The sequence below is a fragment of the Anopheles funestus genome, chromosome 3RL, assembly GCF_943734845.2.
Source record: "Anopheles funestus chromosome 3RL, idAnoFuneDA-416_04, whole genome shotgun sequence".
Lineage (NCBI taxonomy): Eukaryota > Metazoa > Arthropoda > Insecta > Diptera > Culicidae > Anopheles > Anopheles funestus.
Window position 1 is genome coordinate 4,045,981 of NC_064599.1, and position 16,626 is coordinate 4,062,606.

Sequence of the window (16,626 nt, forward strand, 5' to 3'; positions counted from 1 at the left end):
GACAGCGACTCCCGGAACGGTGCTCAAAGCGCGTGTCCAACGTACTTTTTAGCTGCTGCAGTCGATGATAAAGGTAACGTTCGCTTCACTTTATGCTGTCCAGCATTCCTTCCCGCGGGCTTTAAATCTGCCTACCATCTCCCATCAACCGTGGTGGTATTTTGGGAATGTTCTACCAAACAACAAAAAAAAAACCCTTCTTTAAAACCCATCGATCCCCGTGTACCAGCAAAAACCCCGGGCACGGAACGGATGATGACGAATGATGAGCGCCGTCGATCGGGGGACGATCCGTGCCGATCCTTTCGCCCGCAACAATGAAAATGGTACAGAAGGGAAGGATTTAACGTTTCTCAACCCACCGTTCGCTTCGATGGCAATATAATAAAAGCTTCAGACACTGGCGTCGTTGCACCTGCTGGCATACGGTCCGGCTACCAATCGTACGGACGCATTATGATTTATGTTTCGTACTGGAATCGTATGCCGCGGGGCGGGTAACGGCCGGGCAAGATTGGTCGGTATCGAAACTGGAACGAATCGAATGAATATGGGATTTAGTCCTTTTTTTTCACGTTCTCCTTTTCTTCCCTCCTGCCATTTGTTTTTCACCCTCTCCCTTCCAGTCCATCGGCACAGGGTTCAGATTTAGTTCGTCACACGGAATATTGGATGATGGATTTTTCTTGCATATTTCTTTAGCTCATCCTTGCGTCGAATTTTGATGTGTGTTACACATATTCATCTTTTTTGTTTTGTTCTGTACGCCTCTCCCAACGGTTCTAATCCTCGCTTTTATTGTGATAGATGATGAACCGAACGTATGGGTGTGAAAGGGAACAAAAATAGACAAATGTGTCAGAGGGCAAGCGAGAGATCCTGCTACAGAAAGGATAAAACTCCGGCATGGAAAGGAACTGCAAGGACATGCCGGTTTGGATTACACGCGACCCGGCCAAAGGTCCAAACAGGAAATGCATCAACCGAACGAGCACTATCCGAATCCAGACAATCGAGCGGAATGAAATAGGAATAAATGGATAGAGGAAAAAAATCTTGTAATGTTTCCTATTTCATGCAGGTGAACTGGCAGGTCCCATCACTCGAAAGCTCTAGTGCGATGCACGGCATGAAAGCGAACGTAAAGTGTGGGAAAGTAGTGTACCGATTTCAGAAACGGCAAAACAGGGAAGATCCTTTACAGGGTTCCTTGTGGTGCGTGTGCATGTTTTTTTTTTTGGTAAATTGTTCATCTTTACCTCAATATGGAATGTGTCGTGCCGATCCGTTTTTCGCTTTTGTCAAGATGATATCCCGTTGGGTGATCGAATTTACTATAGACACTCGGGGTGAAATAATAGAAATTGAATGCATTTCCTGTGTTTTTCTCCGTTTTTTTTGTGTGGGGATTGACACGGTACAGGTGTAAAACGGTTCAATATCATTAACCGTAACAAGGATGAGCTTGAATGATGAAACGCAAACTAACTGAATTACGCTTGGTTCGGATAACGGATTTGTAGTTTTGAAAACTTATTAGAAAAAACTATTTTTTAAGATTTTCTTTTCTATTTGCAAGCAAAAATTATGGCAAAACTGCCAAGCGTTTTAAGCGTTTTTCGTTCGTGATTATTTTTTTTTTAATTTCAAGGAGTTGGAGCATATGTTACTGTTTGTTGGAGATCATACTACAGAATACATATGTAAAAATTATGTTTCAATTACCTTAGGGTTGTTTAACCACAAAAAATAATGTGATGAAAATGAAGCGTTCTATTCAAAATGACTGGTCCGGTAGTTCTAGTGTTCAAGTAAATTAAATAAATTCAAGATCAAAATATAATAACTAAAAAAAAATTAAGTCCCATTCACCATTATAAATGCTAGAACAAACGTAATCCAACATTAAATTAATATTAAAAAAAATACAGAAAAAAAACAAATACGTTTAACATCAGATCGATAAGCGTGAAAGTGTAACTGACGCCCACAAATAAACCGCGTGATTTATGGCAGGAAGGTTTTTGCAAACCCAGAAAACAACAACCTTCATTTACACATACCTCCTTCTTTACATAAAACCTACTTCAACCTTTGCTGCTTTTTCGGCCATATCCTTATTGTGTTTCAATGAGGTGGCCGAGCACAGCGGAAGTTACAACCCCGGTTGGTGAGGAAAGGCCTTTGTGGCAGAATTTTGCTCATGCTCCCGGGGTTATGGCTCAGGTTCGGTTAGCATACCGGGACCACCTACTCCGTTTTTTTTTCGGGCAAAAGATAATACTGCTCCCGCTGTGGGCAGCTGGGGGAGTCAATCGTTAAGAAGGGACCCACCACAAAAAGTAAAGGAAACAAAACAAGACAAACTAAAACTAAAGCACATTTCCCATACCGCTGGAGTCTCTACTCAAGGATGCTGAAAAACCCTTTGTGAAGCCTTGAACCGCGTGTGTGTGTGTGTGGTTTTGCTTACTTTATGGTCCCGGATGTTTTATGTTCGCCGCCGGTTAGTGGTTCCACTCGACCGACGACCTGTGGAGTCCAACCAGCTACAAGTACCAAAATTGGAGAAAAAGGAGTCCCCGTGGTTGCGAGGGAGCGAGATGGACAAGATCGGTTTGAACCATGAACTGGCGTGATTCGTGGACCTCAGGCAGCACAATTTTGGGCTGCCAAAATGCCCCGTTCCCGGGTGGTTTGGAATTGGCATGTTGCAATTTTTGGACGCTGGAGGTATATTGATTCAATCGAGTTGGTTTACGATCCGATGGGATGGGTTCTCATTTAAAATCGGTTGGCAAGAAGAAGGCCACACGTATGCAATGCTTTTAGCATAAGAAACCATAAAGATCTGAAAGTGTATTGGAATTGTTAAAACTATAACATAAACAGGAACTCTGGAGAGGGAAACGCATTGGAATTTTTAAAATGTTTCAAATTTTCTGATGAATATTTAAAATTAACATTAACACTTGATATTACCACCACCGTAATAATAAACTACAAAATAATCTATTTTCAATACAGGTACAAACTCGTATATTTATGGCTTTACAACACTCGACCTCAATACCTTATCTCGAATGCGATAAGTAGCTGTGTGCTGGCTAAAACTAACATCACCCAAAACCGAAAACCCAACACCCGACAGCTTCCGAACGGTAAGAAAGTAAAACCAAAAACATTAAACCTTCCCCCCCCCCCCCCCCCCCCTCCCCTTTTTGGCCTTACCGTCGCGGTGCGGTGTTTTAAAATAAATAATAATTTCAACGCTCCCCCAACGGGCCACCGGAAAGAAAAAGGGCCAACACACCACCAATCTGCCGGCCGTTTCGGTAGGATATGGGGGATTGTTTGGACAACCACTCAAACGGTGCACCCTTTGCTGTGGCCAGCATAAAATTGCATACCGTCAACAAAAAACCAAAATACACCCGCCGGGCAATGGCGGCGTGTTGGTGGCAAAATGCGATTGACCACGATTGCCAACGCCGTACGTATATTTGCTTATGTTCCGGTCGCCGGGCTGTGTGTGTGGTATTGGTTGCCGCGTTGGTGAATGGTGTTCCGTGTTGGCAGTGTTTTTTGTTGGTTGTTGCTCCATTTGGTCTGTTTTCAATTTGCACAAGATGTGCTTTTTTTCTGTTTGTTTGTCTTTGTTTATGTAAGATACCGCAAACCTCACCACGTCGGATGCACATCTGCATCCACGCGTGTTGCAGTATGTTGCACTTCGGGCTATGACTTTTCGCCCAACGTTCAAACTGTCCACCCAGGTTTCCCTCGAAGCGAAGGTGAACGTCCGCTGACCACACGCACCCCAAAAACGTCATTTGTCAATGTGTGTACACCCAATGTACCGAACGATCGTGGATGAGTTGGCGGTGAGTTGGATCTTTCACGCGATAGGAAATGGAACGACTTGTCTCTTTCACGAAAAATAAACATCTCGTACCAAAATGTGGGTTACCGGTCAACCGTGCAACTGGAAGCATCGAATCGAAGCTGACAAATGGATCATCATGACGTGCCAGTAGCGCATCGGTTTGACTGTGCAAAAATCCGGGCAAATCCGCTTGCAAGTCAACAATGTTTTCCCCATAACGTTTGCCAGCATTTGTAGAAAATCGAACCGAACGGCCGATTTCGGGACACTAATTGCGGGTGAAATCGGTACCCGCAAGTTGACTTGCGTGGAAAGTCACTCCGCACCTCCGGAAACTATTCGTCAAAACTGGCGGAAAATCATTAGTGACGTTTTGGGGGGCGGGTGGGGAACACTTGACATGAGAAGACCATTTGTCATTTTGAGGCTATTTGAGGGACAGAGTGTTACAGTTGCATATGTCCTTACAATGTTGTACTAAAGCTGAAACCCTTCAGATACATCTAAGTTGTCGAAGAACTTTAAATTGAAATTATCTCCCGGTTGATGATTCATTCCACCACAGCAGGGACAATCGAAAAGGAAGAGAAAGAACATACCTTCCCTCGGTGACTTGGTGGTACGAAATGGCACCTTAAACGATACGATCGGTCACGAGCGTTGGCAAAGGAACGTCAAACATTTGGCACCAGCAATTGGTCGCGTTGAGAAGCAGCGTTTTGTTGGTTTTTCGTTCGCTGTCGTCGCGAGTGGCTCGAGCAGCATCCCATGTCAACTGATCGGTAGATTAAGCCGAAGCGACGCGACTATTTCACACCGGGTGGGAAAATGGTTTCGTCACGACTCGTTCCGGGAATCAGTCGATCGCAAATGGTGACTTGTCCTCCAAAGATCCGGGTCCTGTGCGCGGTACATGTCATGAGAGTGAGATCTTTGGGGGGAGATTGGCGATCCCTTTTTTCGGTGACAAATTAACAGGCTTCAATTTGATATTTGAGTAAATTATACAAATTTTAAAAGGTATTGTACAAATACTTAGCAATAAATTAATATTTGATTAATATTTACAACTAATTTAGTACAAATCCTTGGAAGTAATCACCTCTTTCCTCAACTATTTGACCAAATATAATTTACAAAACTAATTTACTTACAAATATAACTGGCGTATTTTCTAAAACTTATTATAATAAATAATAAACCAAGGTATGTATATTTTTTAAAAAGACTCCTCAATACGTCACGCAACAAAATACCTAACAATCTCATAACTGCATAACAATCAATAATTGCATCCTTTCGTGCAATATTTAGCTTAATGTATTGTTGATTACACTTTTCGCCACCTGCAGATCTCTTTGATTCGACTTCCAAACCAAAACACACCACATTCATTAGTGCTCTTGAATGCCCAAATTATGCTCAAAATCGAACGACCTTGAATATAAGCTGAGCAACGATTCCTTTACCATTGCCAATCGATTTTTTTCGTCTTTCAACCGTTGGAAGAAGGTGAACTTTTTCCTATGAAAAACTTTGAAGGCACGCAGCATGCATCACACAGGGGCTTTAAGAACTTCGTCTGAAGGATGCGTTGCGCGTGGTACACAGGACAATGCACCGGATGTGCCTTATTACTGCACACCGGGAAGAATGTTCGTGGCATCATGGCATGTCGTGAGTTTTTCTGTCTGCTGTCTGCTTCAACCATCCAGAGACAATGTGAGCTCGATGCACCCATGGCGGGGTTCAGCTCACGTCAAGAGCCCTACACGCTTTGTCTCTAATCGAGCAGTCATTTCCGGTGTCCGTGACGCGTTTGCACTGACTCACCGGCAGCATGACGAATGCCGGACCGGTATTGACACGATGGGAGCTTTTTTTTGGGCCTGTTTTTGTTTGGCATGATTCGATTTCGTTATTTTTTCGTCTTAAACTACACGACAGAAACAGAAAAAAAATATCCGGATTGAAATGGGAAGATTGGACAAACAGGACTTGCCGTGTGCGGAAGAGCACGAACGGTGGATTGCAATAGGACGGTATGAGGACATGATCGCAGCACACTTTCCCTTGTTGGTGAAAAGAAAATCGAATAAAGCGAATGAAAAAGAAAAAAAAGGAACCACTCTGTACACAATTCATTCTGTTCCTTACCGGAGGGCATAAACTGCCAAAATTTAAATTGAATCGATTTCGACGCAGAGTCGGCGGAACGGAAAAGTTTCCCCTGTGTGTATTTCTGTTTCATGAGAAAAGTATCTTGTAAGGCTATTTAACTTAAGTAAAGCTTTGATTTTGAGCAATATTTCTTAATTCTTAATTTTTTAGTAAAAATAAGTACTAGAAATTATACCTTTTTAAGTTAATAAAATATACAGTAAGGGGAGAACTTTATTTTCTCTATTCGCGATCATCTCGTTCAAGTAAAATATGTTCACTGTCGCGTACGATTAACTCTGCACCCCAACAAAACCCATGACCAGCGTGTGCCACCTCATAGAAAAAAAATTCACCCAACAAAGCATCAAGTCGTGACATCTCCCAGGGAGTGAACCGATCGGGTTTGCCATTTCCGAAAAATCTTCCCTTCCATATCAACTCCGTGCAAAAGGATCCACTCTGACCCCGGCCTGGTGGTCAATTTCGCCCACGTACACCATTACGTTAGCATACCCGGCTGGCTCGAAATGTATTGATCTTTTTCTTTATTGCGTCCCATAAATTAGCCATGGTTCCATTATTATTACGAATATGTATACTGTACGTGTGTGAATACGGGTTTTTTTTCGGGACCACTGTTGTTAAACTCAGTCCGGCCACCTTAGAGCGATGGAGAAGCGGATCGCAACTACACCATCCCCAAAATGGACATCTTTACCATCCCTGGACACGGTGCCACCACCACCAGCTGAAGATTGGTAAAAGTGGCCACGGTTTCGATTACGTTGCCGTCTCGCGAGCGAATGGAAACGAACGAAGGGCTCCCGACGATGTCTTCACAATAAATATTTGCCAATATTAATTTATGCATGTGTCGCTTTTCGTTTTGTTCTACCTTTTTGTGCAACTCCATTGAGCTCGTGTACGTTGGACAGCAGGGGAAAAAAACCCAGAGGTGTACAAACAGAATTAAGTGTCTCGGGAACGGAGTAATCGGATTGTGGATGTAGGTTAAGCCAGCGTGACACGTGTATGAGCGTTTTGTGGGATGAGAGCATGTGCCATTTTTTAAGAAATCGGTTGAGACATGTTATTGTAAGGTTATGCTATAAAAATTAGGTAAGTTTCCACTATGCTAAAATTGAAAATTAATAATTAAAATATCATTTGAGTTATATAACATTTTAAAATAAAATAAAATCTTTCAAATAAGTACATATACGGAAGAATCATCTCGACACCTTGAAAACATTTATTACAGGTAACAAACATCACATATTTTTAGTGATGATTAGTTCTAACCACAATGCATTTAGAGCATGCCGGATCTTTACCAAATAAATCCTTCCGCTCTGATCATAAGATTATTTTAAAGGAGGAAAAACCTCATGAAAAGATAGTGAACATACATTAAAAAGATCCTTTTTTTCTCTCTTACAATACCGAATACCTTTGGTCAGTCGTTTTTACGATCGCGCTTGTCCCTACGGACAAAAGGGACAGGACACGGTACGCCTACATGTCTCTCAACGGCAGTGTCCCACTATGGATCACCCTATTGCACGGCAGGTGCTTCTCGTCGATTTCTCAAACACACAACCAAAAGGCTTTACGAATTCGATTGTGTCCTCCCGGGGACACATCTGATGCGAGCATCAGATAATACTTCTTGATAACTGTCAAGTTTGTGTTTTTTCTTCCTATCTTTTTGAGTTACTTTATGGGAAGTGACCCTCCTTCTTTGGTGGACCCTTTCCACAGATAAGCAACGCACTCGCCTTTGACCGTTGGGATGCGCTTTGTGACCTTACGGTTTGGGAAAATGAAATCCCCTCCAGGGTGTCATATTTTATCCCACCTTCAGTACGCCCCTTTCAACCCTGTATGCCCTGTGTGTGTTTTTTTTGGGAATCCTTTCTTGCCGGTTTAAATCCTTACTTCCGGCAGCACACTCACGGTTTAGCTATCGATGGTCCCGCTGACCCGAACATGGCTAATGGGTAAGATAATTGTCCTGTTTAGCGTCCATCAGCATGTTACCATGACAATGATGACGCTCTATCTCTTTGTCCGCCATGATGGCTTTACGCTGTGTGATTGCAGGCCAGCATAGGATCGGATTACGTTAGGGGTACGCTGTGGAGTTTTTACGAGACAGGAAATGCGACACTGCGTCGGCAGGACTATTGGCAGGTCGTACGGCGGTGTTGCATTTCATCACTGTTGCTAGTACCGATTGGGAAACATTCCTTCAAAGAGATTGAATAGGGAGGTGCGATGAAGTCCCCGTGTCTGTGGAGGTACGTAAAACGTATCAAATAATAATATAGCTACTTTTGTTTCACCAGCCAGCACAAGGAAACCCTTTCAGTGTACACAATCCAGCCACACATCGCACCCGACCAGGTTCTAGTTGGATGAGTGGAATCATTTTCATAAGTAGTACAATGGCGTATTCATAATATAACAACTGGCGATGATTCAAAACCACCCGGGTTCTGCGTCGTGTGGAATGGCCACGTGCATCACTACAGCACGGTACGGTACGCTCACGTTTCGTACAAGAGCTTTTTACCTGATAAGCCAACAACAGCACCGGTGTAAAATATGTACCGATTAAGCCACGGTTGCGTTTTCCTTCACCTCATCCGTTATCGAGCAAAGTACGAGCCCGCTGGGACCGTGTAGCGCACGTCCACCGTCCAATGGTGGATCATGACGACACGAGGATGGCTCGTGCCTGTCTCGTGATTAACATTGTTTTGGGGCGTACTTATCGCAACCGACGCACGCGGTCACATTTCTTGTGGCGAGCTGCGCTAAGGTGTCCCAGAATTGTGGATTGTCATCGTGAAGGTGAAGCTTCGGTCTATTATCAATGACCATGCGAAGACACCGAAAGAAACAATGCGTCACCACTGTGACTGTGGTGAGTGAGCAGAGGAGAAGAAATCAGGAAAGAAATTATTACTTGATTTATACATAGTTTAGACATCCGAATGAAAAAAAAAACTAAATTTTGACTCTTTTCTTATAAAAGTTCTTATAAAACCTCAAGTTCATGGAGATCCTACAAAAACGCCTGACTAAAGGGTGATCATCTTTTAAGACGATTTCAAAAAACTTTAAGGTTTCTTTAGTCTACAGTTGAAGATTGTGAATTGCTTCCTCAGGGTGGAAGAATTCGAAGAACGACCAAGAAATGCGATCGACTTCCACAATTGAAAGACTCGTATCCCTAACGAAAAATGCTATTTCTTCAAGGATCCTGGATTCTTGGATGCTTCCCCCAAGAATGATTCTTAATTCGATGTCTGTAACTTTGTCCGGAATAAGTGACTATTCTTTTGAGAAACATTGTAAGCAAGAACACTTACTGCCAATTTTGAAAACAAAACAAACTTTTCCTGAAGATAATGCACAATCTTTGTTATTTCCCGTCGAACTCTCGATGTGACCTACATTAAAATTTGCAACATTTCGTTCGTCTCCCGAAAGAGCAAACATTAAAAGTATAACAAAGCTTATCGCTTCGCCGGTTACTCCAGCGCTGAGAATGTTTTTATTTATTTGTTTTGAAATGAACATTCAATTACAGGCCTAATCACTTCAGCACGGTGCGTTCATCGGTTATAATTAGAACCAGGCGTAGCAAGAAGCATAATTATTTAACGCTGCATGGACAACTTATCAGCGAGCCGGACAATGAAGCTGCCCAAATAAAACCCAAACCACCCTATGGTGTGTCAATCAAACAAATGGACCGGAGGGGTTTGCGTGTTGTAGAAAAGTGATGCCAAGGTCAATCGGAAAGGTCTAGCCACTTAATTATTTTATGCCAACGACGAACGTTACCAATTTAATCGCTTCTTGCGCGCTTATCATCGCGACGACGGGTCAAACATTAAGCGCTTTCCCTTCTCAAACGGTTAGGAAAGACACGCGTTTTCTGATAATACGACGATAAGAATTCTCATGTGGAGAATTTGGAGTATATGAAAATTCTACGTCAATTGTCTGCGGGAAAGTGTTCTGAATGCGATACTAACAAGCGATTAAATTTGTCACTTAACGAACCAGCCATGAACGGCCATGAATTTTTCATGTTTATTCTTTTCTCATCCTCATTACACCTTCGCACCGTCGGTGTAGACATTGTTGACGCATATGTGAGAAAAAAAACCGTACACAGACGACAATAAAACACCACCCGCCGAGGTCGTCGTGTGCGAAAGCTCTCCGGTACGTGTGTTTTGCGCGGTCTTCACGAGACCGTTATGCGCGAACACCCCTGCGACATATCTGTGTGAGCTATATACTTTTTTTCCCCTATCAAGTGCAAGGTAATGCCGGTAGGGGTTGATCATTCGGAAGGGTGGGTAAGGTGGATAGTAAAAGTACAAACCACGAGGAAGTGCTTTATTATGTTTACGCAGCAAATGAGTGCCGACGGTGCTTTTGGAATACCTTGAGGGAAGTTAGCAGGTGACTCGTGGCTTTGGTACAGTTTTTGTTGCTATAATTTACTTTTTCATCAAATTGATTATATTGTGTGCGTGTATTGTATATTTACCCAGAATTATGGGTTCCTGATTAATATTGATACCTCAGCTTAGTAAGGTCTGCTTCCCAAATGTTCTACTAGGAGCTAATTTCTATTTAGTTACTGTAGACTTAAAATCAATTTTTAGTAAGAGCCACTAGGTTTTTTGAGCTGGATTAAGATCATTATTCAATTAATCAATTTTCAAAGTTCAACTCCCAAAGTGTAGTTCTTCTCTTTTCCTTTCAACACAAGTATTCAATAAATAGGACAAGAGTCGGGTAATGATATTATTAAACTCGGTAATGATATTATTTTTCTGCTCATTATTTTTAGCCAAAACAACAGTCTTATCCTGCTGCACGCAGGAAGGCATCGATGTTGATAAAGCAATTTACCAGTAGCTGAAATCCCGAACATCAACCGGCAATCAAAATTATTTTCAATATTAAGCACGCACAGTTTCTTGATTGAATCAAAGTATATCCAGAGTTTTATGTGATTTTTCCATTCTTTAATCCTATGTTATTATTTTAATAAAGATGCTTGCGTGAAAGATCCGGATTGCAACGGATTGCACGATTTTCTAACTAATCCATTACCGCACAAATAAAACTAAAAATATTGTGCTTTGCAGGCACGCCGCCGTTTTTGATTAATATTTCAGAATGGCTAATTTAACTTATTATACGCATTTGAAGGATATGTGTGTGTGGTTGGTTAGGAATGAGAATTAACCCTTCGGCACGGATAATCGTGCTCGTCTAATAATTGTAGCGCCAGCTGGCAATGGTTATGCTTTCGTGCGCAATAGAAGCCCCAATGTTGCCGAAAACAAATAACACGTGTGCAGCTCAAAAACGACGACGAACTGCAATCATCGCAACCAACGCACGATAGGGATTTGGCGTTGCTTTGCGTTGCAAACACGCGAGTACACTTACGCACACGCCCGTGAGTACGTATGCAAATATCGGCTGGACACGAGCACGAACGCTGCAATTTAGATAATAACAATGATGTTTGTACTGCGCAAGAATGAAGTCGACGCGCGCCCGCATTGCGCCAAGGGGCAACCGTTTCTGGAGGCGCATACATCGCACGGTCAGGGTTCTGCGGTGGGTCGCCGAAGTCGTCTACTTCGTGGGACAGCAGTATCAGTTCGAGCGCATAATCAGTTCGCGTGTTTGCACAGCCTCAATTTCTATCTCTCTCTCTCTCTCTCTCTCTCTCTCTCTCTCTCTCTCTCTCTCTCTCTCTCACGATCATGGCTAAAAAAACTCTCGATTTCATTTTCATCCCATCGGAAGATGCATCTGCAATGGGAAGTGCAGGAAGTCTGGAATGGAGCGGAAGACGCACGGTTTGGCAAGTGTCTTAATTTGGGGGTACGAACAGTTCCCAACGCCGGTGGCAGTTTTGCTGGCCATCGAGTGGCTCATTCTTGGCCGCGATGGATCCATGTCTGCAAGGTCACGTACTGTGGTGCGCCCTCAAAAACAAAAACCCAAAAACTGATACCTCCTTGCTGGGTGGTATCGTTCGGTGGCGCGTCGGTCCGTTTCACGTGAACCAATTTTAGGCCAAAAAATAGGTCCGAGAGGCCATCTTCAGTGGTTCGCCAAAATTGAGCAATTAGCCGGCATGGTCGGCTTTCGGTTTTCCCGTCCCGTTTTGAGCTTGTTGGGTTTTTGGGCAACGCGGCACCGAGACGGCGAACCACCGCCAAGGTTTTCTGGGTGGTCAACGAATTATGATGTTTTTTGGGTGAGGCGGAATAGCCTGTGGTTTTTTTGATGTTCCCTCTTTTGCAAGTCTAGAAGTGCATCATGTACGACTGTTAACATTCGCTTTCCAGCTGCTGTTCTTCATTGCTTTAAGTTTGTTCTGTATAGCTGTTAGAATGTTCTAAAAATATTAGGTTTAGTGTAACAAAGTTCTTGGCTAGTTAAAATGGCAATATTATTATGTATCTTCCTGACATATGTCCCGACAACTCAATAGGAGAGATTTTCACCAATATTGTTCCGTTTTCCGTATCATAAAACCCACTTACTTGTAGTTATATCCCATTCCATTTACTTAACTTCGTTCGCTTCGTTATCAGCATCTAGGGATAAGCTGGTGGTAAGTGTTTCTGCTTCAAGGTTGCCTGCTTTCCATTTTGGTATCTTTCTTTTTTTATCATCCAATAGCAAAATAACACCCAAAAACAACGTGACCGGTTCGTGCCGAATCATCCTGACTTTCAACTTCAAGTCATAAAATCGTTCTTTAAAAAAAAAGGTTGCTTACGGCCCAAAATGGATCAATCAAATAACTACGCGCGACATGTTAGTACATTCGTGCGGGAAGAGAGCAGCAAAAAAAAGAAGCATTGGTCACTGTATGGACGTAAATGGCGTGGTTCACACCTCCTATGGCACGAGGTAACGAAAGGCTCACTGGCCTTGCGTACACTACCAGGGAACGTGACGATCACGAGACTGGAACGCGCGAATCGGTCCATCCGCTCCGGTGGTAAGATAAGCCACTTGTCGGATTGTCGGTGCTTGTTACAAATATGGTCTAATTTCCCCCCCCCCCCCCCCATCCACGGTGTAGCTGTAGGAGGGTGGGTGTGATTGTTTTAAGGTCGTGTTGGTCTAGCTATTCCCTAAGGCTTACGCCCCAGTAATCTTATCTGGCAAATGGGGATGTTTTGCAAGCAAATAATCTGAAGGTGTGCACCGTTGACGCTGGTATGGGCTGGAGTGCCATTGACGCGTGACTTCAACCCGTAATTTAACCAGCCGACCGATAAGAACGACGGCAGCTAATACATTGTGTTACTGGTACGATTACAATCGCAAATGGTGACTAACTTGCGGAAGAATGGGTGGATGTATTTTTAGTTTTAATATTGATAAATGAATTTGGGAAGAACGGCCATGCCATATGGCTTATAATTAAGAATTGCATTACTGACAGTGATCTCACGAAATATCATCTTATTTTGTGTCTCTTAAAAGGGAGAATTCTTTTTCCTTGTGAGGGTCACTGTAACGGTTGATATCGGAGTTAAGATTCGATGGTTGTACACTTAGGCTTCGTTACATATATACAAATAATTTTCAAGATAAAAGACACAAAGACAAACGTATAACACTAGACTAAAGATGGAAATCACACATTCAAATTTATCGCACGATAAAATTCAAAAAGATAAATTTGAAACTCCTTAACCCCTTAAGGTAAACCAAATCAGAACAGATAAAGATATCTTTTCCTTTACCTTTTTAGAAGCTCTCGTACACTGGCAAAAGCAAAGTGTAAGTGCTCCGCTAGAAGTGTCTGTAAGTTGTGTAAAAAAGTTTGAGAATTGACTTTGTCTTATAGAATATCCGCAAAAACGTAAACTATGTACTTTTTGTCAAAAACCCGCATTGAAAATGGTGAAAGACTCAACGAAACATCATTTCTGCAACGACAGACTTGGTTGGTAGTGAGTTTTGATGAGATATCTGGTTGTATGAAGGTTCTCGTGAAGTGTGCAAATAGGTGCCTGAGAGTCTAATTTTCTGATCATTTGTAAAAATCGGACATGAATTTGTTAAGCAGGAACCCCCGTTCGTGTGTGTGGATAAATTTTGAAGTGAAACCGCTTGGGGCGGACACTCCAAAACAACCCTTCCGCATCCCTTTCCCGTGTGTTCACAAGCAGAAACCCCTGTCAGCAAGGGGATTTGAGGATTATTGAATACTACGATAGGTTATCGAAATCCAACTTTTGGGTGAGAATAATTCATTCAGAGTCAACGTGTTAGGGCGGTAACATGGGTTCGGGGCCAAACAACACGCCTCAGCCAAACGTCTCCACGGCAAGCCTGCAGCTTGAAATGGAGTATGTCCTGGCTCGGTTAGCGGTTCAGGAGAGCGGACAGGCGGCCTTAGAGGCGGAAGTTTTGCGCCTTACCGAACAGGTTGCCAAGCTGGTAAAGGAGCTCAATGAGTCGAAGCGTGTACAAACAGAAACCCAACGTGAGTTAGACCTGTGGCGCCAGGGAACTAAGGAGATTCAAACGGTAGAGGACAGGCCTAACGGCATCGAGCCCGGGTTACCAAAACCACAGCAGCTACAGGAAAGCGAATCTGCAGTAACGACTGAAAGAACGCCACGTATTCGGAGACGTGTCCCTGCGGAAGGACCAGTGGTGCAGACAACTTCACGTCGGCGGCAGCGTGTACAGCAGTATCAAAAACAGCAGCAGCCAAAGGTACAGCAACAAAAGCAGCAGCAAAAGGTACAGCCTCAACAGCAACAACAGCATCGACCACCTCAGAAGCCTAAGATGGAACACCAGCAGCAACGTCCACAACAACAGCAACAAAAGCAGCAGCAAAAGGTACAGCCTCAACAGCAAGAACCGTGTCGGCCGCCTCAGAAGCCTAAGATGGAACATCAGCAGCAGCAGAAGCAGCAGTTTGAACAGTGTCAGCATTCGAAGCTGTGTCTCAACGTCAACAGAGTCGTACCTACACGCGTTGCTACCAAAGTCCCGACGAAATCGACGTCCAAACAGCAATAGAGAAGTTTACTGGGTCTTTCTCCAGGCGGCTTTAGGTGCTCACCTTCTGGCTGACAGCCGAAGATTTTTACAATATTTTTAATCAGTGTTCTAAAACAACGGACAATTAAAAACCTTGTTACAAATGAAAACTTGAATAAATGCAATAAAAAACCAAATGTGATTTAGAAACAAAAAAAAATCATTTGTAAACAAATTATTCAAATCTTGACGTCAATCATCTACCACAACACAATAAATCATACATGCGCTGAACTAACGCAATCTACCAGCACTCTTACCAACACCTGCAATGGCCCGTGCCGAGGATTGCTTTGAACCATAACGTGCTGGTAAGCTTAATAGCTTTACAGTGAAATTACACGAGAATAATATAAGCACTTCCGCTTCGTTATGCGCGTGTTGTTAAGAACAAAAAAAGTCACACAACAAGAATCGAACAAAAAAAAAACCTCGCAAATCAGCATCGAAACCATTAGCCTGAAATCGACAGCCCATCCTAGTGGTTGCTCATTAGGAAGGTCAGTAGTCCAGACCCGCTAGATAACTCGTCCGGGCGTCCCATCAATCGACCCCGAAACTGTTGACGGCCGTCCATCCGGTCGCCCTTATCGCACGTCGAACGCGTGCGCCATGCAAAGCAAAACGGGCTCGTATCTTGTTGACGCCGACTCGCTGCACAATTGACATTCGAGTGCTTCCCACAGACAGGCCCTATCATTGTGCTATGTAGTGCAGCCCGCAGCCTGCCTTGGAACTGTTTCCGGTGCAAACGATGATTGAATCAACCGTTCTGGGTATGCTGAGGGGGGTTTTCAAGTTCCGTTTATCAAGTGAATGTTGTTGCAGACGATAGCACAAGTGTGATGACTTCGCTCTTTGGTTTTGGGTGAAAGACCCACATGCAGTGGTAGTAAAGACAAGGGAGGTAACATAGTTTCACATAAAAAAAAAACAACTTTCAATTGACTTTAAATCCAACTCATAAAATCGAATTGCTGATTATCTCTCCTTCTAAGTTCAAGATTTGCCCAATCCAGTCAATCAATGTTGCAAAACCATCATATCATTAGCCAAATATTCAAGATCACGTCACTTTCGATACATTCCGCCACAAACTTCATTTTTCATCGAGCCGTTATTTTGGAGGTGTTCCTAAGTCCTTCAAAACGTGATTTAACATTACCCCCCAGGGTGGGTGCTCCACAAAAGAAAAAACTTGCCCCGAAAGGAGTGGTGTGATCTACTCGATCATACTTCGCACAGCAGGTTGAAATGGATATCGACACGTTTGATGTGACATTAAAGCACGGCAACGTTTGAACACACCACACGCTAGCGATCGTGCAAAGAGATCAATACCGTACACGGCCGTGAACATTTCACGGTGTGCACCGAAAGTCGTTTGAACCGCAACGAAACCCACCCGCATCAGAGAGGATTCGTATAAATTGTGGCACACACAG

General features: G+C 43.2%; 1 protein-coding gene across 1 annotated transcript; it reads left to right on the top strand.

Moving 5' to 3' along the window:
* Positions 1-14,407: 14,407 nt before the first annotated feature.
* On the top strand, positions 14,408-15,160 carry LOC125772206 (uncharacterized). The gene has a single exon (XM_049443664.1). The coding sequence runs from the start codon at positions 14,408-14,410 to the stop codon at positions 15,158-15,160; it is 753 nt and encodes a 250-aa protein (XP_049299621.1).
* The last annotated feature ends 1,466 nt before the right edge of the window (positions 15,161-16,626 follow it).